The sequence below is a fragment of the Lagenorhynchus albirostris genome, chromosome 15 (genome assembly GCF_949774975.1).
Source record: "Lagenorhynchus albirostris chromosome 15, mLagAlb1.1, whole genome shotgun sequence".
NCBI classification, from domain to species: Eukaryota; Metazoa; Chordata; class Mammalia; order Artiodactyla; family Delphinidae; genus Lagenorhynchus; species Lagenorhynchus albirostris.
The window spans coordinates 47989950-48011978 of NC_083109.1; the positions used below are offsets into that span (position 1 = coordinate 47989950).

General features: G+C 46.3%; 1 protein-coding gene across 3 annotated transcripts in view; it reads right to left on the bottom strand.

Moving 5' to 3' along the window:
* Positions 1 to 22029, bottom strand: part of SEC23B (SEC23 homolog B, COPII coat complex component) — a 40509-nt gene that overhangs the window by 6455 nt on the left and 12025 nt on the right. For all 3 annotated transcript variants that reach the window (XM_060122307.1, XM_060122306.1, XM_060122308.1), the window contains exons 10-19: positions 20539 to 20662; positions 19465 to 19545; positions 14168 to 14257; positions 13338 to 13444; positions 12030 to 12183; positions 9093 to 9170; positions 6283 to 6444; positions 5359 to 5445; positions 2004 to 2159; positions 1554 to 1619 (exon numbers count right to left, since the gene is read on the bottom strand). In XM_060122307.1, coding sequence (XP_059978290.1) covers positions 1554 to 1619; positions 2004 to 2159; positions 5359 to 5445; positions 6283 to 6444; positions 9093 to 9170; positions 12030 to 12183; positions 13338 to 13444; positions 14168 to 14257; positions 19465 to 19545; positions 20539 to 20662 — 1105 coding nt within the window. The remainder of the gene's footprint in view (positions 1 to 1553; positions 1620 to 2003; positions 2160 to 5358; positions 5446 to 6282; positions 6445 to 9092; positions 9171 to 12029; positions 12184 to 13337; positions 13445 to 14167; positions 14258 to 19464; positions 19546 to 20538; positions 20663 to 22029) is intronic.

The following is a 22029-nucleotide window of genomic DNA, read 5'->3' on the forward strand; positions in this document are numbered from 1 at the left end:
ATGTTGTGTTAACTTCTGGTGTACAGCAAAGTGATTCAGCTATACATACATACATATATTCTTTTTCATATTCTTTTCCATTATGGATTATTACAAGATATTGAATACAGTTCCCTGTGTATATAACACATGTTAACTTTTTAATGACAAAATTATAGAAATAGAAAACAGGAGATCAGGAGAGAAGTGAGCATAACTATAAAAGGGCAACATGAGAGATCCTTGTGCTGGTGGAAATGCATATCTTAATGTCCTGGTTATGATACTGTATTACAGTTTTGCAAGATGTTACCACGGGGGGGCGGGGGGACTGGGCAAAGAGCAAAGGGGATCTCTCTGTATTGTTTCATACAACTGCATATAAATTTACAATTACCTCCCAGAAAATGTTATAAGAAAACAGAATGAAAGAAAAGACTCATTTGAAGGAGACATAAATGCTAGGAATAATTAGATAAAGAAGGAAATTGGGGGCTTCCCTGGTGGCGCAGTGGTTGAGAGTCTGCCTGCCGATGCAGGGGACACAGGTTCGTGCCCCGGTCCGGGAAGATCCCACATGCCGCGGAGGGGCTGGGCCCGTGAGCCATGGCCGCTGAGCCTGCGCGTCCGGAGCCTGTGCTCCACAACGGGAGAGGCCACAACAGTGAGAGGCACACGTACCGCAAAAAAAAAAAAAAAAAAAGGAAGGAAATTGGAGCCTAAAAAGTGAAGAGGAGGCAGAAGGAACGGTGAGCGTGAGTCCATGTGTTTGCCTTGCACTCCCGGGGGAGACAGAAGTGTGGGGACTCTGGGCAATGCCACTGTGTCTCCGAGGGAAGCACGTGGAGGCCACAGTTCAGTGTTCTGTCCTCTGGCCTGAACCTGTCAGACTCTGCTGTGTACTGCAGAAGGGGATCCACACAGGGCATGTCCCCACCCCCAGCCTACACAGAAGTCCCTAGTCCCCCCTTATCCAGGTTGGGCAGCTTCCAAGACCCCAGTGGCTGCCTCAAACCACAGGTAGAACAGAACCCTGCACGTACTAAGGTTTTCCTGTACAGGTGCTAATTAATATTGGCATATACAGTGTGGAAACACTGGACAAAGATAACGCACTCCCCAGGTAGGAGGGAGCGGGAAGGTGTGAGATTTCACCAGGCTACTCAGAATGGTGTGTAATTCAAAACTAACGCATTATTTCTGGAATTTTCTGACCACAGCCGACCTCAGATAACTGAAACCTTGTAAAGCAAAAACATGGATAATGAGGACTACTGTATTATTCAAAGTTTTCTTCCCAGCAAAATACCCAAGTTACTCTGTCTCTGGGCCAAAAGGGATTCAATTCAATAAATGTGTAGATTTATTTATTTATCTTTTCTTTTTCTTTTGGCCGCACCTTGCAGCTTGCAGGATCTTAGTTCCCCAACCAGGGATCGAACCCAGGCCCCGGCAGTGAAAGCGCCGAGTCCTAACAACTGGACCACCAAGGAATTCCCCAATTTGTAGAATTTAAAAACAAGTTTTTAAAAAAGCAGCCTGGCCTCCTCCTCAAATACCTGACAATTACTCACCTGTCCCCAAGCATACAGGTTATTGTGTGTCTGAGATGGATTCACTTTGGACAAAAGGAAGCGAGCCTTTAAAAAAAAAAAAACGAGAGAGAGATTTAGATTTAAAGATTAAAAGTGGCATTAATATTAGTGTAATAGAAAAAAAGTTTTTACATTTTTTTTGTTAAGTTAGAAACTTTTTACCACATAGGAACCCATTTCTTTAGTTTAAGCCCAAAGCTTCTCCATTTATTAGGGTTCCTGAAACATGAAGTGTATTTCATTCTGGCAATCCTCTACCTTACACTAACATATTCTGACCACTCATTTAAAAAGAAGTCATATTTGGAAGCTGACCTGTATGTCAGTTTATGTCACCATATAAGATACGAACCAGGCAGTTTGGATTTATAGCCATGAGAATGCATAATAAAGCCAACAGAGCATCAGGGCCGGGCTCGGCTCGCTCACCTGGCTGCCTCCGTGCTCCGTGTTGATGTACCGCGGCATGGGGAAGCGCGTGTGCAGGATCTCCTGAGCATCGTCCAGGGGTGCCTGCAGAAGGTGCTTGAAGTTTTCGTACTCAGGCATGTCCTGGTAGCCCGCTTTCTGCCACTGGGCTATGGTCTACACCAAAACAAAGAAATCAAAACTACTGTGGAGGTGCTGTGATGACAACCTTCTCTGACGCCCCTGACATTCTAACGTCCCGCCCAGAACTTGTTTCCAGTGACGAAGTCTTCTGTCGAGAGAGATGAGTGTCCGAGGGGAGCCATGTGGAGCTGTCCAGGAGCATGAGTAAGCCGAGCACTGCGTCCACGACACTGCCACCTACACAGTCCCGCCAGAAATGTCAGTGCCCACCCCACCTCCCCTCCCCTTTCTAACTGTACTGACAAACATCCCGGATCGGGTGCCCCAAGGAGCCCTGGGCTCCCCTGCTTTCCACCTCCCCCGCTATCACTCGGTCTAGCCCTCACGTCCTCACCACCCCTGGTAGGGAACGGGGTTTGCCGGTTTCCTATACAGACTCCACTGTCCTTTCTTTTTCCTGGTGGTACAATTCTCACGCCCTCCTCCGGTGCTCGGCAGTTCCACGGGCGGGTGGGACCGACTCCACCCCAACCCCTGCTCCCCTGGGCCCCAAGCCTCTTGGTGGTGGAGATAAACTATAAGAATCAAAGCATGTGTGTTAATTAGGCAACAAGCAGAAGGCAATACACCAAAGTGTGGAAAGGAAAGACTGTCTCCCCAACTAAACATGGTGTCTCAATCCTTCTTTCATTCCCGTCAGCAACTGTGTTAGGAAACACACCTTAATCACGCCGGAAATGAAGAAATACTCACTGACTGATTAATATATCTTTATAACTAAACGGAAGTGCTTTCACATGTTACTTGGGGGATACTAAGAAAGAAAGCAATGGAGAAAGAAAATGGAGTAAGAAGACATAAGAAGTGAGGAATGTGTTCTGGAAACAGAACTGCTGTCAGGAGACCAGCCTGCTCTCACCTCCGCCGCGGCGCCAGCGCCGTTTCCCAGGTCTTAATTTCTGACTGGCTGGCGGCGTGGAGGGAATGCCCATCGGCTTGCTTGGGACCAAGAGTTCATAAGAACCCCTGCAATCAGAAGGCTTAGGACTTTTAAAGGGTGAGAGCGAGGTCATCTGCCTTCATCTTTAGAACCTATCCCTTGCACACAGAAGGTGCTCAATCAACGTGTAAAGGAACAGGATAGCGGCTGTAGTCAGAGATGTCTATAAGGGATGAGCTGAAGACACAGGAAGCTCCTGAAGGCATCAGTGGGAACAGCAGCTGGTCGGTCACCCAGCCTTAAGTCCAGGACCACTACTGACGACCTGGCACCTGTGGCCAAGTGGCTAGCAGAGTGGCTGTTAATACGCTGAAAACAGTTTAAAGTTATAAAATGCCTGTTGGTATTAGAAAAACCATTTCTTTCTAGGGCATTAAAGAATGCTGAAACACAATTTACATCTTTTCAGGACATTTGAAATCACTTCTAATATACAGACATCAGGAAGTCAAGTCAGTTGTTAAAGCAATGTACTAAAGGTAAAAAATGTACAATAGACAACAAAGAGAATATATCCATGAATATAACACTCAGTTAAAGGATTTTCTCCTGAGGAGCCATTCCTTTCCTTAGGGCATGAACCTCTTTGAGAAAGAAATGCATGCTGCCCTGAACACCATCCACAGCCATCCTAGGGATCCATAGACCTGGCGTAAGGTTCACTGGGCCACATTATCTCAGAGAAAAAACTCTAGTCGCAAACTTAGCAGTATTTACTAGTGATTCTAACATAACTCTGAAAGGACAGTGTGAATATAAAAAGCTTACTGACGAAAAGTAAACTGATCTTGCCTGACAACTCAGAAAGCAATAAATCATAGTGATTTAAAAGGACCACCTGAAAAACAGTATGGAGGTTTCTCAAAAAACTAAAAACAGAACTACCATATGACCCAGCAATTCTACTCTCCTGGGTATATATCCGTAAAAAACAAAAACACTAAATCGAAAAGACACATGCACCCCAATTTTCATAGCGGCATTATTTATAATTGCCAAGATATGGAAGCAACCTAAGTGTCCATCAACAGATGAATGGATAAAGAAAATATGGTAGATATATAAATGGAATACTACTCGGCCATAAAAAAGAATGAAAATTTGCCATCTGCAACAACATGGATGGACCTAGAGGGTATTCTGCTAAGTGAAATAAGTCAGACAAAGACAAATACTGTATGATATCACTTACATGTGGAATCTGAAAAATATAACTAGTGATGTAACAAAAAACAAGCAGACTCACAGGTATAGAGAACAAACGAGTGGTCTGTGGAGTGGGGGGCAGTGTATATACAGGTGGGGGAGTGGGAGGTACAAACTACTGGCTCAAGGATGTGTTGTACAACATGAGAAAAGTAACCTTTAAAAAGTGTATAGGACTTCCCTGGTGGCGCAGTGGTTGAGAGTCAGCCTGCTGATGCAGGGGACACGGGCTTGTGCCCCAGTCCAGGAAGATCCCACATGCCGTGGAGCGGCTGGGCCCATGATCCATGGCCGCTGAGCCTGCGCGTCCAGAGCCTGTGCTCCATAACGGGAGAGGCCACAACAGAGAGAGGCCCACGTACCGCAAAAAAAAAAAAAAAAAAAAAAAAAAAAAAAAAAAGTGTATAAAAAAATTAGGGAATTCCCTGGTGGTTAGGACTCCACGCTTTCACTGCCGAGGGCACAGGTTCAATCCCTGATCGGGGAATTAAGATCTCGCAAGCCTTGCAGCATGGCCAAAAAAAAAAAAAAAAAAAAAAAAAAAGCTGCATAAAAATTAAAAAAAATAAAAGGACAACCTGACGTTTACATATAGCAAGTAATATTAAAATTACTAAATATACAAATACCAGGGCTTCCCTGGTGGTGCAGTGGTTGAGAGTCCGCCTGCCAATGCAGGGGACGCGGGTTCGTGCCCCGGTCCGGGAAGATCCCGCATGCCGTGGAGTGGCTGGGCCCGTGAGCCATGGCCGCTGAGCCTGCGTGCCCGGAGCCTGTGCTCCGCAACGGGAGAGGCCACAGCAGTGAGAGGCCCACATACCACAAAAATAAATAAATAAATAAATAAATATACAAATACCACCTTTTTCCCGGGTCCTGAAAAGAAATTTTATTCACTAGCATAAAAGCCACTATACTCATTATAATAAACTCTGGGTTTTCTAAGCCCAAATTCTTTTTTCAAATGTCATAAAATTAGTAAATTAGTAAAAAATGATAGTAAGAAAGAAATTAACTTCATCTTACCTCACCAAGATAAATGACAATTTGGAAGAATGTGTCCATCAGCAAAATTCTGTCAGCTAGAATGCTGCTACTGTCCAAGAGCACAGGCTGAAGCAAAAGGGAGAGATGGCATGGGTCTTCCCTCGGTGTCCACACGGCCACCCGCCAACCCCACACCCAACCAGGAGGGTCTCATCTTCCTGCCAAATTCCCACATTCTGCTCCCTGACTAGGCAGTTCTAGATTCCAACTTTGTAGAAAACACAGGCTCCAAATAATCCCTCATCAACTAGGAAGTGAGATGAATGTTATTATCTTTCGCTCTAGGAACCAGCAATAATTCCAAATTTTCTCAGTTTTGTGCTAGAAATATATTCTATCAGAGACACATTTCTCTCAAATCTACTGCTGTAGATGACAGAGAACTCCAATGCCTACATGAAAAAGAACATCCTTTAATACAAATTTTAAAGTTTCCTACAAAATACATTTGACTATGACTTTTATTTCAATAAGAAAAGTAACTTAAACTTACATTCATTAAGCAAAATTTGAAAATTTCTACTCAAGAACAACAAATATTGAAATTTTGGTTTATTTCCTTATAGTTTTTAATTCTTACAGGCTTTAAAAAAGTCATAATTTAGAAAAGTTTCTACTTTTTTATTCAACATAAGGATTTATTTTATTATGTTACATAAACTTTGTGAATATTTCTTAGATTACTTAATTTTCCTGCTATCGAACATTTAAATTGTTTTCTAATTATACATGTCCTATAACTTTTTCCTATGCACATTTTTTTAATACTCAGAAATAATGTTAAATTACTATAAAGACTCAAAGTTTTCTTTTTTACAGTTTGGCTCTAAGAGTAAACGTGCTAGAAAAAAGTCTGTATTAGGTGATTCCAACTGTGGGAGAAGCACTCACAGCGGCCCTTACCTCAGGCGGCCCGTGGAAGGAATAGGAGTAGAGGATGGGCTGGATCATGATGAGGGACTGGGTTAGGTCCTGTCGGGCAAAGTGGTGTCGATAATACGACGACTCATCAGGGCTGTTGTTGAAGACTTGAAGAAACGGAGACCTCCGCAGATGGAACATGAACTGCATTTACAGAGAAAAAGACAAATGCACACAGCTGTCACCTTCCTAGACACCCAGAGAGCAGACCTGCCCCCGCCCTGGAAACAGGAGAACCCAGCCCTTAGGAACAAGGCCTCTGGGTTCAATGAACCAGAGTGGAATGGCAGCCCCGGGGGCCAGGGAGGAGGGAGGGGAGAGCTGCTGTTTAATGGTACAGAGTTCAGTTTCATGAGATGAGAAAGTTCTCGAGATTCCCTGCTCAACAATCAGACATACGTAACACTACACCACACTGCACACTTAAACGGTTAAGGTGGTCAATTTTATGTTATCGGGTTTTCACTACAATTAGAAATAAACATAATTTTTAGAAAAAGAGGAGGCCCTCTGGGCATGTCAAAGCTTCTGCATGAAAGAGGCAAGGCAAAGCACTGCTTTCTGGAGTCACCGGGCCAGGTCGCAGAGCAGAGTTTCTGCTCTGAAGAGGTCACAGTCCAGTGTGGAAAAGGCGCATTCAGGGCCCCAGCGCAGGAAAGTCCTGGCATGATGGGGTGGGGGTGGAGGTGCAGCAGGAGCGTCCCCAAAGCCACTGGGGCCTAAAAGACGTGCGAGAAGAAGTCAGAGGCAGCGGAGGGACGCCAGGCACAGGAGAGGGCAGAGTGCTGAGACAGAGGCAGAGCGCTGGGAGTGAGGAGCTCAAGGGAGAAAAGGCCAGGAGTCACCACTGCAGACAGAGATGCATTCCTTCCAGCCCCCAAGGAGCAGGGGGGGAGAGCAGCTGTTAGCTCACGCTAAAAAGCTGCCAGAAGATGAAAATGACCTGCCTTGAGAAGTACAAAGCTTCCTGAGAGGGACTTCCCTGGTGGCACAGTGGTTAAGAATCCGCCTGCCAATGCAGGGGACACAGGTTGATCCCTGGTCCAGGAAGATCCCACATGCTGCAGAGCAACTTAGCCCGTGCTCCACAACTACTGAGCCCGCGCGCCTAGAGCCTGTGCTCCACAACAAGAGAAGCCACTGTAATGAGAAGCCCGCGCACCGCAACGAAGAGTAACCCCCGCTCGCCGCAACTAGAGAAAGCCCGTGTACAGCTCTGAAGACCCAACGCAGACAAAAATAAAACAAACAAAGCTTCCTGAGAAGCTTTTAAATATAATGAATTGTAGGTTCCTAAATTATGACCCAGGCTGATACTCGGCACATCCTACGTACAGGGCACAGAGCGCTGGACAAGAATGATCGAGTCCCCCTGACAAGCCATGAGGAAAGCTCTCTTACCACCCCTAGTTCACAGGCAAGGAGACCGAGGGGCTGGCAACTTGCCCAACACCCCTCGCCACTGAGCAGTAGGGCCGGCCTCTGCTCCAGGCTGCCTGGCTCTGGACCTCTATGCTAGACGCTTCAACAGAAAGAATCTAAGAAATCATCTAAATTTGGTGGTTTTCAAACTGCCCTCCGAGCCTTAGCGGATCCTCGCGGCCCAGGGGTGCGGGTCACCACGTCTGTCTGCTCTCTGTGCTGGCTGTTGAGAGGCTCCTCTTGAAGAAAAGATTCCCCGGCTTTAGAAAGACTGCATGCCACTTCCCAGACCAACTCCAGCCTTCTGAAGAGGTTCGGGACCTCATCCAAGACCGGTAGCAACACAGCCAGCACTGGAACCCGGTTCAGCCCTGACCCTGGCCGGGCCCGGCCTCTTTCCACAGCACTGTCCAGCCTCAACTGCTCGGGCACAGGACAGACAGGCACACGGCGGGGACTGCAGAGCCCTACTCTGGGCTGAGCGTCCAGTGAGGAGACCTCTGAAGCCCCCCTCCCTTAGCCCTGAGTCCAAGCTGTACAAGTTCATGACTGAGGCCTGCGACCACTTGCCAAATCGAGTATTCAAAAAGGTAATACCTGATGGAGGACCAAAGTCCTAACAAGTTCACTTAAGATTGAGAGTTTGCTTCTTCCTACTTATTCCTCATTAAGGCATCCTTGAGGGAGGAGGGGAAAAAGGTTGAGTCTGCCTCCAGTTCTGGGGAAGCTGCATCTGTGAGGGCCCCGACCCGCACACCCCGGGCCCAGCTGCGGAGCTGGCTCCTGGCCGCCAAGCCAAACGGGTGCCTGGCCCGCGGCGGACCCGGGGTCAGCCAGCCTCACCCCTGAAGCGGAGCTGAGCCCCAGCTGCCACACTTACAGACGAGGGTAGAGGCTCAGAAAAGGCAGCACCCAGACCCCCGGCTGTGGTGCCTCGCTCCACCACCCCCTCCCGGCTCTGAACGGTTCCACACACCTGGTCCCCGTCATGCACGGGTCTTCACAGTCACGACGCAGCACAGCCACTACAGACACGTCAACAACGTCTACCATGGTACCTGCGGTCTCATTTTGCTGCGTTCATGTTCACGGGTGACCGTCCACCCAGAACTTCTACAAATCAGAGGTCGTGTTGTGGCCTCAAAGCAACAATCCTGTTTTGCCTTCTCCCCAAAGTCTGTGCACCTGCTCTCTGCGTGTCACCTGCATCTTCCATGGGGCTCAGGCACTGTCTGGCCTTGAACTGAACGACCTCATCACCTCCAAATGGAGTCTCAAAACACACAGAGTCCTGACTTGACCCTGAGAGCAGCGAGTTTTATTTCTATCACTTTCTTCTTTAGTTATTTTAAAAAACATGTATTACTTACCTGAGGATATAGAGAGAAGGAATCTGATAACCTAAAAGATGCGGGGTCTTCTTTGGTATATTGTCCAAACTTCTGACACTATTGAGAGAAAATAGAAAAAAAAAAACACACACACAAAAAACCTAAGTGAGTGTCACCTGAGAACTCCCTGGAGTAGGAGGGCCATGCCCCACTCTCAGCTCCGCCCCTGCCTGCCCGAGTTCCAGCCCAGCCCCCCCCAACACCCAGGGGATGTTAAATGCAGATCTGGGGGCAGGGGTGCTGAAGGCCCCACGTTCTAAGCAGCTTCCAGGCGATGCCGGCCGAGGCTGCTCCAACAGCGAGGGGCTAGAGAAGCCTTCTCAGGCGCCTCTTCCATAAGAAAATCCTCCAGGACTCTGACATCCTAGCAGTTACAGACAGGCCTAATGTTCTATTATTCTACAACTCCATTTTCTTCCTCCTCTCACAGGCAAATCTCTGAACATTTTCTCTTCCTGCCTTTATTTCCTCTTCATGCCATACTTCATTTCACCAGGGAGGCAGATGCCCACCATCTAAAGAGAGCTCATCTCTGGCAGTGACCCTCTTCCAACCGCATCCTTGCACAGACCTCACCTTCCTCAACTCCCTGCCACCATGAGCCATGTGACTCCCCGAACCTCCTGACCCCTCCTTCAGCCGCTGCAGCAGTGCCTTCCTACATCCTGTCACCTCTCCGACTGATTTTCTTTGCCTCATCTGACAGCCCATCTCCCTACCTCCTCCTGACGACAGTGGGTTCCTCTGAGGTCAGTTCCTGGCCCTCTGCTCCCATCCTCCTTGCCTTGGCTACACACGACATGATGGCCAGGCCACAGTCACCCAAATCCCTCCCCCACGTGCAGTGCTGACCTCCAACCCGAGCTCCTGTCAGGACCTATCCTAACTACAGGGTGGCTTTCCTTGGACATGCAAGTTCACATTCAAAATAAATTAAACTAGTACATTAGAAAAGGGGATTCCCCTCCCTCCCCCCTCACAGCTGCTCTCCTTTCCTGTTTCCCACTGCTCCATCATTCTTGCAGTTGCCCACACTTAAAACTTGAGTTAGCGTTGATGTTTTTCTTTTTTTCTTTTTTTTTTTTTTCCGGTACGCGGGTCTCTCTCACTGTTGTGGCCTCTCCCGTTGCAGAACACAGGCTCCGGACGCGCAGGCTCAGCGGCCATGGCTCACGGGCCCAGCCGCTCCGCGGCATGTGGGATCTTCCCAGACCGGGTCACGAACCCGTGTCCCCTGCATCGGCAGGTGGACTCTCAACCACTGCGCCACCAGGGAAGCCCAATGTTTTTCATTTTTGATTCCACGTATAGTTCGACCAAGTTTGGTCAATTCTTCTCTCAGCATACAGCCTGATTCCAAAGCTTCTCTCCCCTCCAACTGTACCACCGCCACCTTGGTCTCAGCTCCCTGGAGCCGGCGAAATCCTCCGCTGGCCTCCGTAACAGCAGCCCTTTCGCCCTCCGATTTACCTTATACAGGGACGGTGAATGCAGTGTGAACACAGCGTCATGCTGCTCTCAAGTCCCCGCCTAAGAACCACACTTAACCCTTCCCCTCTAACAACCAGGCAGAGACTTCACTTTACAGTCAAGGCACTGCTCAAGCGACCTGCACCTGCACTGCTGCTCCCCCACCGTAGTCGCTGGTCACCCGTGACAGCGGCCTCTCCAGGGTCCCCAGCATGAACTGAATGCCCAGCTACACGTCACAGGCTTGTGCGTGCTGGGTCCTCCACCTGGCAAGCCTTGCCTTCTACTCCCTTTAAAAAGACTTGACTCAAGGCTCACTTCCACCAGAAGCCTTCGCCAACCACTTGGACTCTGCTCAATTTCAAATTACGTTTGCAATGCTGACATTCCCTGAAAAAATGATTCTGTGGGACAGCAAGGGCACATATAGGGCTAAACAAAGTTAAATAAGTTTTGTTACTGTGCTTTTCAGGACCTTTGATCACTAACACGTGCTGTGAATTTACAAACGGTAAGATCATAAGGTATCTCAATTATTGATTTATTGCTTCGTGTCTCCAAACTTACCCTTTTCGCCGGCTGTGAGATGGATCTGGGGCCCTTAAATATTTTTCCCCTGACAGGGCACTACGTTAGGCTTGGTCAGTGGATGGTTGCAGCGTCTTCACGCAGCACTGGCGCCTGCAGCCCCCCAGCCCCGTGCGCCCCTGCTGAGACGCCTCCTGGTGAACGGTTTTCTCGGTGCCACAGAGGGTGAATTTCTACTAAGTTCCTCCAGCAGGCACCACGGCAACGTCTCTGCTCTAAGAGACCCAACGAGCCATGGCCCTGCCCCACGTGGGGCTCCATCAGCCCTGGGAGGATGCGGGTCTTGCTGGGGTGCTCTACCTCAGCCTGGAAGTAGCACCCCTCGGATATACTATCCTGTATCCTTCAGACTTCTCTTTACCTCTTCCTAGCCAATCCCTCATTATTCTAATCCCCTGTTGTGACACTAATTCTTTATATAACACTCCCCCCGTTTAAACTACCGCGTGGCTTCTCTCTCCTGATTAGACCCAGAATGACACATCAGGCATCTCCTCACACTCACTGGGCCATGGACCCCTACTTCCCCCCAAACCCTCCAAGATCTAGAGGGAAAACAGAGAACCACAGGATACACAGGGACTCATCTAAGTCAACCCACAACACACTCAGATTTGTACCATTACCTAAACGGCCTGTGTGTGGTGTTTCTTCCCAACTGTAACATGAGCCCTTGGGGGAGATGCATATTTAACACTTCTTTTACATCATTCTCAGAACACCTGGTGTTTGGCATGAGGTAAGCCACTGATAAAATTCTTATTTACTGGCTGTATAAAATAATAGGTTTAAACAACAGTTTTCTCAAAAGTAGACCAGAGACCAAGATTGAATGTAGTGCCACTGTCCCCAGCTTACCAGTCGGATGAGCTGTCGGTCCAGCCACCGGAGCACATCCGGCCCCTCCTCCGACTCCGCTCGGAACACTCCCAGCCGCGCCATCAGGACTGCTGCAGCCTCCTGGTCAAATGCTGCTTCGATGTGTTTGAGCTGACTCTGTGCATCTGCCCAACTGACCATTCCAGAGTGAGTGCTGTGCTTGCATGCGGGAGAGGCCTGAGAGCCAGCTCTCCAATAAGACACAGACATGGATACATGACAAAGGTGTGTGTGTGTGTGTGTGTGTGTGTGTGCACATAATCTGTTCCTGTATTTTTACACACACACACACACACACACACACACACACACACACACACACACACACAATGGAATATTACTCAGCCATGAAAAAGAATGCAATTCTGCCGTTTGCAACAACATGAATGGACATGGAGAATATTATGCTTAGTGAAATAAGTCAGACAGAGAAAGACAAGTACTAAATACTCTGTGTTACCACTTATATGTGGAATCTAAAAAATGAAACAAACGAATATAACAAAACAGAAACAGACTCACAAATATAGAGAACAAATTAGTGGTTACCAGTGGGGAGAGGGAAGGGGAGAGGGGCATAAGAAGTAAAAACTACTACGTATAAAATAAATAAGTTAAAAGAATATACTGTACAGCATAGAGAATATAGCCAACATTTTGTAATAACTTTAAATGGAGTATAAACTATAAAAGTTTCAAACCACTATATGATACACCTAAAACTAATATAATATTGTAAATCAACTATACTTCCAAAAAACTTTTTTTTCAAAATAAAATAAAATAAAATAAAATGAGGTAGAGGCTTTTATGCACTGACATGGAAGGTGTCCTTGACACATTCTTGCGAAAATCTTATGAATATCTTCACATAAGCCATCATGTATATAATATACACACGTGGTCTATAACTGCATAGAAATGGGATTGTGAAGTTACATGTCACATGTCAGTACAGTGATAGCATTTTACCTCTGGGGAGAGTGGGAGAAACCCATTCTTTACATACTTATGTGCTGCCTGAATCTTTTATAAGGAGGGTATATTTATGGGTCACTTATTTCATAAATAATGAAAAATGACTTTTAATGAACTTATTCCTACTGAAAGGAGAGTCTTCTAAGCCGGCAGTGCCTCCTCCTCGTCCTGCTCTGATCAAATGAACCAGTGAGGGCTGGTGAGAACCATTCACTCAGCGGAATCACAGAGATAAACTACTAGATGTTAGACTCTCTCTCCATAGCAAAAAGCCAGAGGTTCAGCGGAGAGGAAGCCGGGGCCACTCACTTGCGGGCGATGGTAGTCACGCGGATGCGCCGCTGGGTGCTGGAGTGCTGATAGTGCGTGACGAACTGGATGGCGCCGCGGCCCCCCTGCGGGATCGGGGCGTTGTGCTGCAGGATGAGAGGCCAGCACCCATTACTGTCACCACATGACCCGACACAAGCAGTCACAGAGCCTGCGCACTCGTCCTAAGACAACTGACATGGCGGTGACCGCAAGATTCTTGATGCGTTCTGAATGGTCCACTTAAATTCGGGGCATTTCACTGTTTGCAACTTTTACCTCAAAAAAGAGAACCATATGGAAATAAATACTGAACGTGAGTTGATATACACGTTGAAGGGTTTAGGGATGAAAGACACTGGTGACTGCAATTTGCTTCGAAATGCATCCAAACACAATGAATTGGGGAATGGCTAGATGTGTAACAAATCAAACAGAGCAAAATGTTAGTCAGAGAACCTGAGTGGTTGATACTTGGGTATTCACTGTACAAATCCTACTTATCATTCTATACATTTGAATTTTAAAAAATAAAATACTGGGGAAAAACTGACACACTCAAAAATTCACCAACATTATGATGGCTGGCAAAAGCCATTCCTCTTCTGATGACCTTATCAGTTCAACAACAAATTGACAAAAGCAGTTTGCTGTCTGACTCTGACCATACCCTGGAAGGAATAAAAAAGATGATGTCAGACTAAGATCAGGCTAAACACAAGCCCAAAGTAGCATCACTTTGTGGAGAAAGAAACCGGAGGCCACCAGTCTGTAACAAATCAGAAAACACAACATTGAGACGCAACTATTCATGAAAAAATGCAGCCCACCTGATTGACTACTTCAAAGTAGATGCCGAGCGTAGACGTGGGATCCAGGCCACAGATTTTCCACTGACTCGTGCCACCAACACCAAGCTCCTAGGGGAGAGAAGAAATGAAACAAAAAAGATGCTCCTGTGATTACCTGCTGATGAAAAGCACTGACTCTGAGAAGGGCAGGTCCCTTAGAATATCTCATTCCAAATGAAAATTTAAATTTCGGGACTTCCCTGGTGTTCCTGTGGGTAGGACTCTGCACTTTCACTGCAGGGGGCGCGGGTCCCATCCCTGGTCAGGGAACTAAGATCCCGCATGTCAGGCAGTGCGGCCAAAAAAAGAAAAAAAAAATTTTTTTTTTAATTTCACTGAAAAAAGTACAATTACAGACCAGAATAAAGTTTAACATTTATTACAGTACTTTACAATTAGGCTTTTTATACTGGCACTCTGGTCAGTTTTCATTACGTCGTTGAGCTTTACACACACACACACACACACACACACACACACACACACACACACACACACACACACACACACACACACACACACACACAATACATAACACTGATGTCAACTGAGAGTCAGGTCAGGGATGGGGATGAAGTAAATGCTTGAAAAGAAAAAGAATTACCTGCTTAGCTTGAAAGATTTATGTACTTCTTCCACCATTATTAGAACAAGAAATAATTACACAGGGAGATTGGCTTGGTGCTTTGTGACAGCCTGGAGGGGTGGGATAGGGAGGGTGGGAGGGAGGGAGACGCAAGAGGGAAGAGATATGGGAACATATGTATATGTATAACTGATTCACTTTGTTATAAAGCAGAAACTAACACACCATTGTAAAGCAATTATACCCCAATAAAGATGTTAAAAAAAAAAAATGAAAGGGTATCCACGGAATTGCCTGGTGGTCCAGTGGTTAGGACTCTGCGCTTCCACTGCAGGGAGCATGGGTTTGATCCCTGGTCTGGGAATTAAGATCCCACATGCCATGTGCGGCCAAAAAATGAAAGAAAAACTTTAAAAAAGTTAAAAAAAACAAAAGGGTATCCACAATTCCAGTTTGCCCTCAAGTTCTCAGTTTTGGAATGTATCCTGATTACATGGAGAGAGGGTACAGAAGCAACTTGTTGAGAACCCTCCCAAGTTGTGCCCTATGTGTCTTCATTTGCTTGATTCTGATGTGTATCCTTTATAATAAAACCGTGATCACCAGTAAAAAAAAAAAAAATAAAAAAGAAATAATTACAGAACTTTAGCTGTTAAATATTAATTTTTAACCCAATTCCTTTATGCAAAAGCTACATATAAATTCTTGGTAAGACAACTGAGATTTTAATCATGTGAAGGCTGCTTTGTGTTGACTAGTTGAATGACTCCCAGCAATAAATAAGTTCACTTGGGCTTCCCTGGTGGTGCAGTGGTTGAGAGTCCGCCTGCTGATGCAGGGGACAGGGGTTCGTGCCCCGGTCCTGGAAGATCCCACATGCCGTGGAGCGGCTGAGCCCGTGAGCCATGGCCACTGAGCCTGCGCATCTGGAGCCTGTGCTCCGCCAACGGGAGAGGCCACAACAGTGAGAGGCCCGCGTACCGCCAAAAAAAAAAAAGTTCACTAAAACATGAAGGGTATCACTCTTTTAAGCATGACATCTAGAAGAAAAGTCTGCAGGTGTCAAATACCTAGAACCATTAACCAAGAAGATCACTAGACTCTCAAACATACATTTGATCATTCTAGAGACAGCAAATACTATACATTTTAACACCTCATTATAATATGGGATACCATCCTTAGAAAGTAACACAATTATGCATCAGAGAGTCATGATACATACGTCTTCTGTTACTCTGAATCCACCCAAACTGTACACTGTCAGCTGAGTACAGCTGACACCAGTCCGGTCTCTCTACAAAGCCATGCCAGGAGCCCATGTCCCTGGCCACAGAACCAGCAATCTCAGGAAGGTGATGGTCAGAGGGGAAAGGGAAGAGTCACAGCTCTACAGTGCAGGCTGGGGAGGACACCCTGCGTTTCACAAGTCTTTCCCAAGCAAGATCGTGAGACGAATGGATTCCTAGGTGTTCACCTTCCCTTTCAGGGCCTTTTCTAAAAGAGGCACAGAACATCTGCTGGACAGTCGAAGGCTGCACCCACAGACAATGGCAAGGAAGTAAAAGGAGCCTGTCTGTCCCCCTTTCTTGCCTTGCTAATCCCTTCTCTCAAATCTCTCTCCACACCTTTTGACTCCATTTTTAATATGAAACCTGTTAAAATTTCAAATCAAGGGGATTCAGAGCATGTCACCCAAAATATGCCAGGCTGGCATAAAGATTATTTTAAGCTGTAGGTAATTATTAAAAAGAAGACATAAGGGGCTTCCCTGGTGGCGCAGTGGTTGGGAGTCCGTCTGCCGATGCAGGGGACACGGGTTCGTGCCCCGGTCCGGGAAGATCCCACATGCCACGGAGCGGCTGGGCCCGTGAGCCATGGCCGCTGAGCCTGCGCGTCCGGAGCCTGTGCTCCGCAACGGGAGAGGCCACAACAGTGAGAGGCCTGCGTACCGTAAAAAAAAAAAAAAAAAAAAAAAAGAAAAAGGCAGACATAAGAAAACTCTCTATCCTCCTCCTACCAGGAAGTCAGGAGCTTCTTAACCATCAAAGACAACGCTAGATGCTTATCAGTCCAGAGGCAGCACCAGAAGAATATATGTAACAACTCTTGGTAAAACAACCTTCCTTTCCCATCTGTCTCCCCCATCTGTCTACTCTTCCACAATTTGCCACCCCTAGAAGATCAAGGTCCCTTTCCTTTGTCTTGTCACTTATCTACACATTTATTGTAAAAGAACATTTATTGTTAAGATGCAACTAATCCCAAGGTCTAACTCCCTCTGAGTGACTCATCACTGAGTATATACGTGCTGTGTTATGTGTGTGATGCACACATTAATAAACTTGTTTGTTTTTCTCCTGTTAAGCTGTGTTTCGTCAGTCTAATTTGCAAGGTCCCAGCCAATGAAACTAAGATGGGTAGAGGAAAAAGAAAAATTTCCCTCCCCTATAGCACCAACCCTCAAGCGTGGCCACAAACCCTCCAGAGTCCCACAAGCATTGTATTCTCTCACTAATACACAAATTCCTTATGTAAGCATCTACCCTGCCTTGATCAGAAGAACTGTAAATATGGAATTAGGAAATCACCAGTTTATTGTGATTCAAATACACTGATTCAGGATAATCAATGGATAACCTAAAACCATAAGGTGAAAGGCTACGGGCAAACAAGATACTCATGTTGTGCTACAATCTTGTTCAACAGATCTCCTGCTAATGGCAAAAAGGAAACGGGCCCCTGTAATTGAAGGACAGTCATCACCTCACCACAACTCAGCATGAGGTACACAGATCACTCAGGAAGCATGGGGGACAGAAAGGTTTAACCCGAATCTAATCATTCATCTAACCTCCACTTCACAGCAAATACAGCGAGGACAGAAAACAAGTCAGACGAGGAAACGAACATACGGAGACACTGAATTACAGAAGACTCCTGGCACTTGGCACTGTCTCTTCAACAGACCAACATCATCAAACAAAACAAAACAAGCAAAAAAGCCTAAATAAAATGACAGGAAGACCATCCTACATTTTAAAAGACTAAGGATATGTATTATCAAATACAACAGTGGTTAGAGAGGAAAAACAGCTGCAAACGACATCTGGAGAGAAATTAGGGAAAGAATATGACTATATGTTAGATGATATTAGGAAATCATTGTTTTCTAAGGTTTGAGAATAACGTAGAAGACCCTTGTCTTCAGAAGATGCACACCGCAACAGTGACAGACTAAGTGTCAAGACGTCTGCAACTTGCTTTCAAAGGCAAAATATTGATATGATAAAAGAATATGGCAAACAGATGAAATCAGGTAGATAATACAAATGTGGCCAAAACGAGGACAGAGGAATTATGACAAAATGTCAACGATTACCGACTCTATGTGGTGGGGATACAGACTCATTACGCTCTTCTCAAAACTTCCCTGTGTGTCTGAAAACTGTACTTTCCTCCCCTTTGCCTCCTCCACCCCCCATCCAAAAATTTCACAGCTGAAACCTACTGGATCCTGGAACAGCTGTACTAAGTTATAATACCTTCTTAGGCAGACATTAAGTCTGTGGAGAATATGCTGGAACAGGGCAGCCTCCCAAAGCCCTGCCGAGAAACAAGAGTACATGTCCCTGGGTACATGGGGGTAACGAGGGACTCGCCACAGGGGCCTGGGCAACAACCTGCCTCACCCGGAGGGTTACAGGAATATCCTCTCAAACCGCCTGCCTCTGCTAACTTCAATAAAAACTTACTCTAAGTAGTCACTAACGAGTGTTCATTGCTGATGAGGAGAAAACTTCAATGGGAAAGGTGAAACCCAGTGTGGGCGTCCTGGGTACTGTTCTAAGTGCCTCACCTGGGCTGCTCGTGGAGTCCTCCCAACAGTGCTGTACAGTAGGTCCCATTACTGCCTTCATTTCCCGGACAGAGATGCTGGATCCCGGAGCCATGAAGCACCTCGTCAGGGCCACACCTGCACCCTGAGCCCACGACCGACTCTCCCATCCAGCCTCACGTTGAAGAGGACGGTGAGGGAAGGACGTGACTGTGACAACCCAGCCCAGACCCACCCTGGACAGGCCTCACTGGACCAAAAGTGTACACTTGGCAGCTCAAGTGTCATCAGAGGAAGTGGGCCACCAGCAAGCCCATCTCCCCACCTAGTGAGAGCTGAACTGCGTTCCATGTACTCAAATCTGTCACTCAAGGAACACCGCTGTCTACATGCGCCACAGTGTCACCCACTGCCCAACCAGCTCAAAACGGTCTCTGCGAAGCGAGACAGAGGGAGCCCTTACAAGGGCAATAAGCACACGGGTCTGTCCCTGCAGGACTGTGCTGCACAGAATGCAACGCCTGGTAGCTCTCTGGCGCGGCCACCCAAGAAAGGGTAGTTGGGTGGGGAACATGGTCCCTACCTAGCTCCCCCGCTGTCATCTCTGACCCTAAGCAAGACACTTAACCTCTCTGAGCCTCAGCTTTCTCCTCTCTGACCATTCAGACCAATGGATAGAAAGACAGAAATGACACTACCCCTCAGGGCTATGGGCGTCAGTGAGTTACCCCTCTCTCCTCACCACAGACACAAGCCAACAGGTGACACAATGCAAGGTCATCCAGCCCCGACACGTCTAAGGGGTCAATTCCCAGGCAAAGGAGGTGAGGGTGATGGAGGAGTTTTCCTTACGTTTTCTGACACACACGGTCCTTTCACGTTCAGAGACACACAAGGGCCTATGGCTCCGGCAACCTTCAGTTCCCGCGAGGTCTGAGGCAGAATTAGATAAGAGCAGACAGTTAACAATCACCAAGAACCACCCCCTCACAAAGGACACAACTAAAACGGCAGGGTTATTATTCCACCAAGGGAAAATCCTACAGGGATTCTAGCATGCAAAAGCTTGTATATGCTTCTCCAGGGCTGCTGTGAACTGACTAAAACTTTAATAAAACCCTCCTTTAGAAATAGAGCTATCTTTGTTCCAAAGATGCAGCAGCATGTTCTGCCTTCTCAACTCTGAAATTATCGTGCACATGGAAGACAGCAATTCTACCAATACGACATTCTCCTCCTGTGCCACAAACCTGTTGTAACTAGTTACAAATGTCAATCAGGGAATATGCTGTTTTGTGTTGCTTTAAAAATACTTAATTTATGAACTCCAACACAATGACGAGGCCAACATACTCAGACTTTTAAATCTGAGTTCATTTCAGCAAAGTCCATCCTTCATCTTTTTAAAAAACCTCCAACATTTGACAATGTTGTTTAAAGTTTAACCTAGATGATTTAATGATTATTGCCAATTTGCAAAGTAATATTTGCCATCATATTTTCTAACGGCCCCTTTGAATGTTTTCTCAATGACTCAGAATCAAGCGTATAGAGCGATCAGTCCCTATGTGGAAAAACAAAAGCCAAACTCACAATGCTGCCCCATTTTAGAGCGCCCTGGCTAGTCTGCAGGCAGACGCTAAACACAAACCGGTGGTTGGGTGGGCACTTAGCCCACCACGTTTGTAAGGCCTGCTCTCCCTGCAGGGAGAGCAGACATCTCATGGTTTAAAACACTGATAAATATGCAGGTCATTCTTGAGAAGGAAAGGGACAGAATGAATATACTTTGTTGGGATTATTTTGCTAGGAACTTTTTAACTTATCTTTAGATGCCCATGTCCTGAGGGTGAGGCTCCCCCAACTATGACTACTAAGTAAGTAAGAACACTATTCTTTCATTAAGGTTTTAGAAATCTATTCTACCTTTACTTCCAATGTAGCACCAAATGCCATTCGGAAATTGCCATTAAAATCTTTACTAAAAATTCTTTGGAATGTCTGCTTGAAGAGAGAAGTGTTGAAAGAATCTCCCATCACCATGTGGCCTCTAGGAAAAAAAAAAGGAAAAAGAAAGTGAACCTTTAGGATGACTCAAAGCCATTCAGATGCTTCCTGGGTATTTATGAACAATTATTTTAGAGAAGAAGAAAAAAGCAAGCATGTCCACAGAGGTGCTACTGATCACTTACTAATAATGGAAAACAGCCAGTTCAATTTGTACTCAAGAAAGACACTATTTTTAAAACATTAAACATAGAATTCTTTAGAACAGTGCTGTATCTTGATCACTGTGGTGGTGATACAAACCTATAAGAGAGGATAACAATTTCAAAGAACTAGACGTGCACACAGATTTTTAAAAATGAGTGCATGTACAGACTGGTGAGAGCCAAGTACGGTCCGTGATGTATCAATAGTTAACTGTGCTATACCAAGTCAGTTTCCTGGTTCTGACATGGTGCTATATTTATGTAAGATGCTACCACTGGGAGATGCTAGATGAAAAGTATGGACAGACTTCACTGTACTATTTTTGCAATTTCTTGTGAATCTGTTAACTGTTTCAAAAATTAAAAATTTAAAAAAATAAATGATGGATGGTATAATCTGGATAAGGTGTAACTAGTCCCAAGGAAACAAAGACTGTGATCTTCCTTGAAGATAATGGACCCCATAACACAGCCCAGGGTCACCTCGCCTTTGCTGGAAGTCATCACAAATGGTTGGCTCACTTCAAGCCATCAACTGAAACCTCTAAGTCTTCTTTTTTTTCAGTGTCACTGTTCACACATTTCCCCGATACTATAGTTCTGCAACAGGTGATGTGCCCTAAATACTGTCACTCAGGGGTCAAAGGCCTCACTGAAAGTGTGAGGGAAGTGCTGGTCCCTCTCCAGAAGAGAGACACATACATGTGAACTCTGGTGTATAAGAAGCTCGGGGGTGTTCACAAACACATGGAAGTTTTCCTGTGATGTTTCACGACAAGAACTCCCGCAGGGCACTGGGGGGAGTCCAGCGTATTAAGTGAACTCAGCGGCACAGCCAGGCCAGCATCACTGGTCCTCTATCACCTCATGCGCCTGCTGGTCCCCAGGACAGCTGCAGATGACGAGGGTTCTACCCCGTCCCCTTTACTCAGTGAGGACCCGCAGCACCACCTGGGAGCTCCTTATAAATGCAGAACACCAGGCCCACCCACAGCTCTCTGCCACTGCTTTTCCAGCTGCATGTGAACAAGACCCCAGGGGACTTGCACACAAATGCAGGTTCTCCAGACGCTGTCTGTGTTCAGGCATGCCTGGAGCACACACGGGCCGCACCAGTGCTTCTCAAACTCTGTTCCACGTCAGAAATGCTCGGGAACTTTAAATATGCTGATGCCCAGGTCAGGCACCATGCTAATTAAATCCG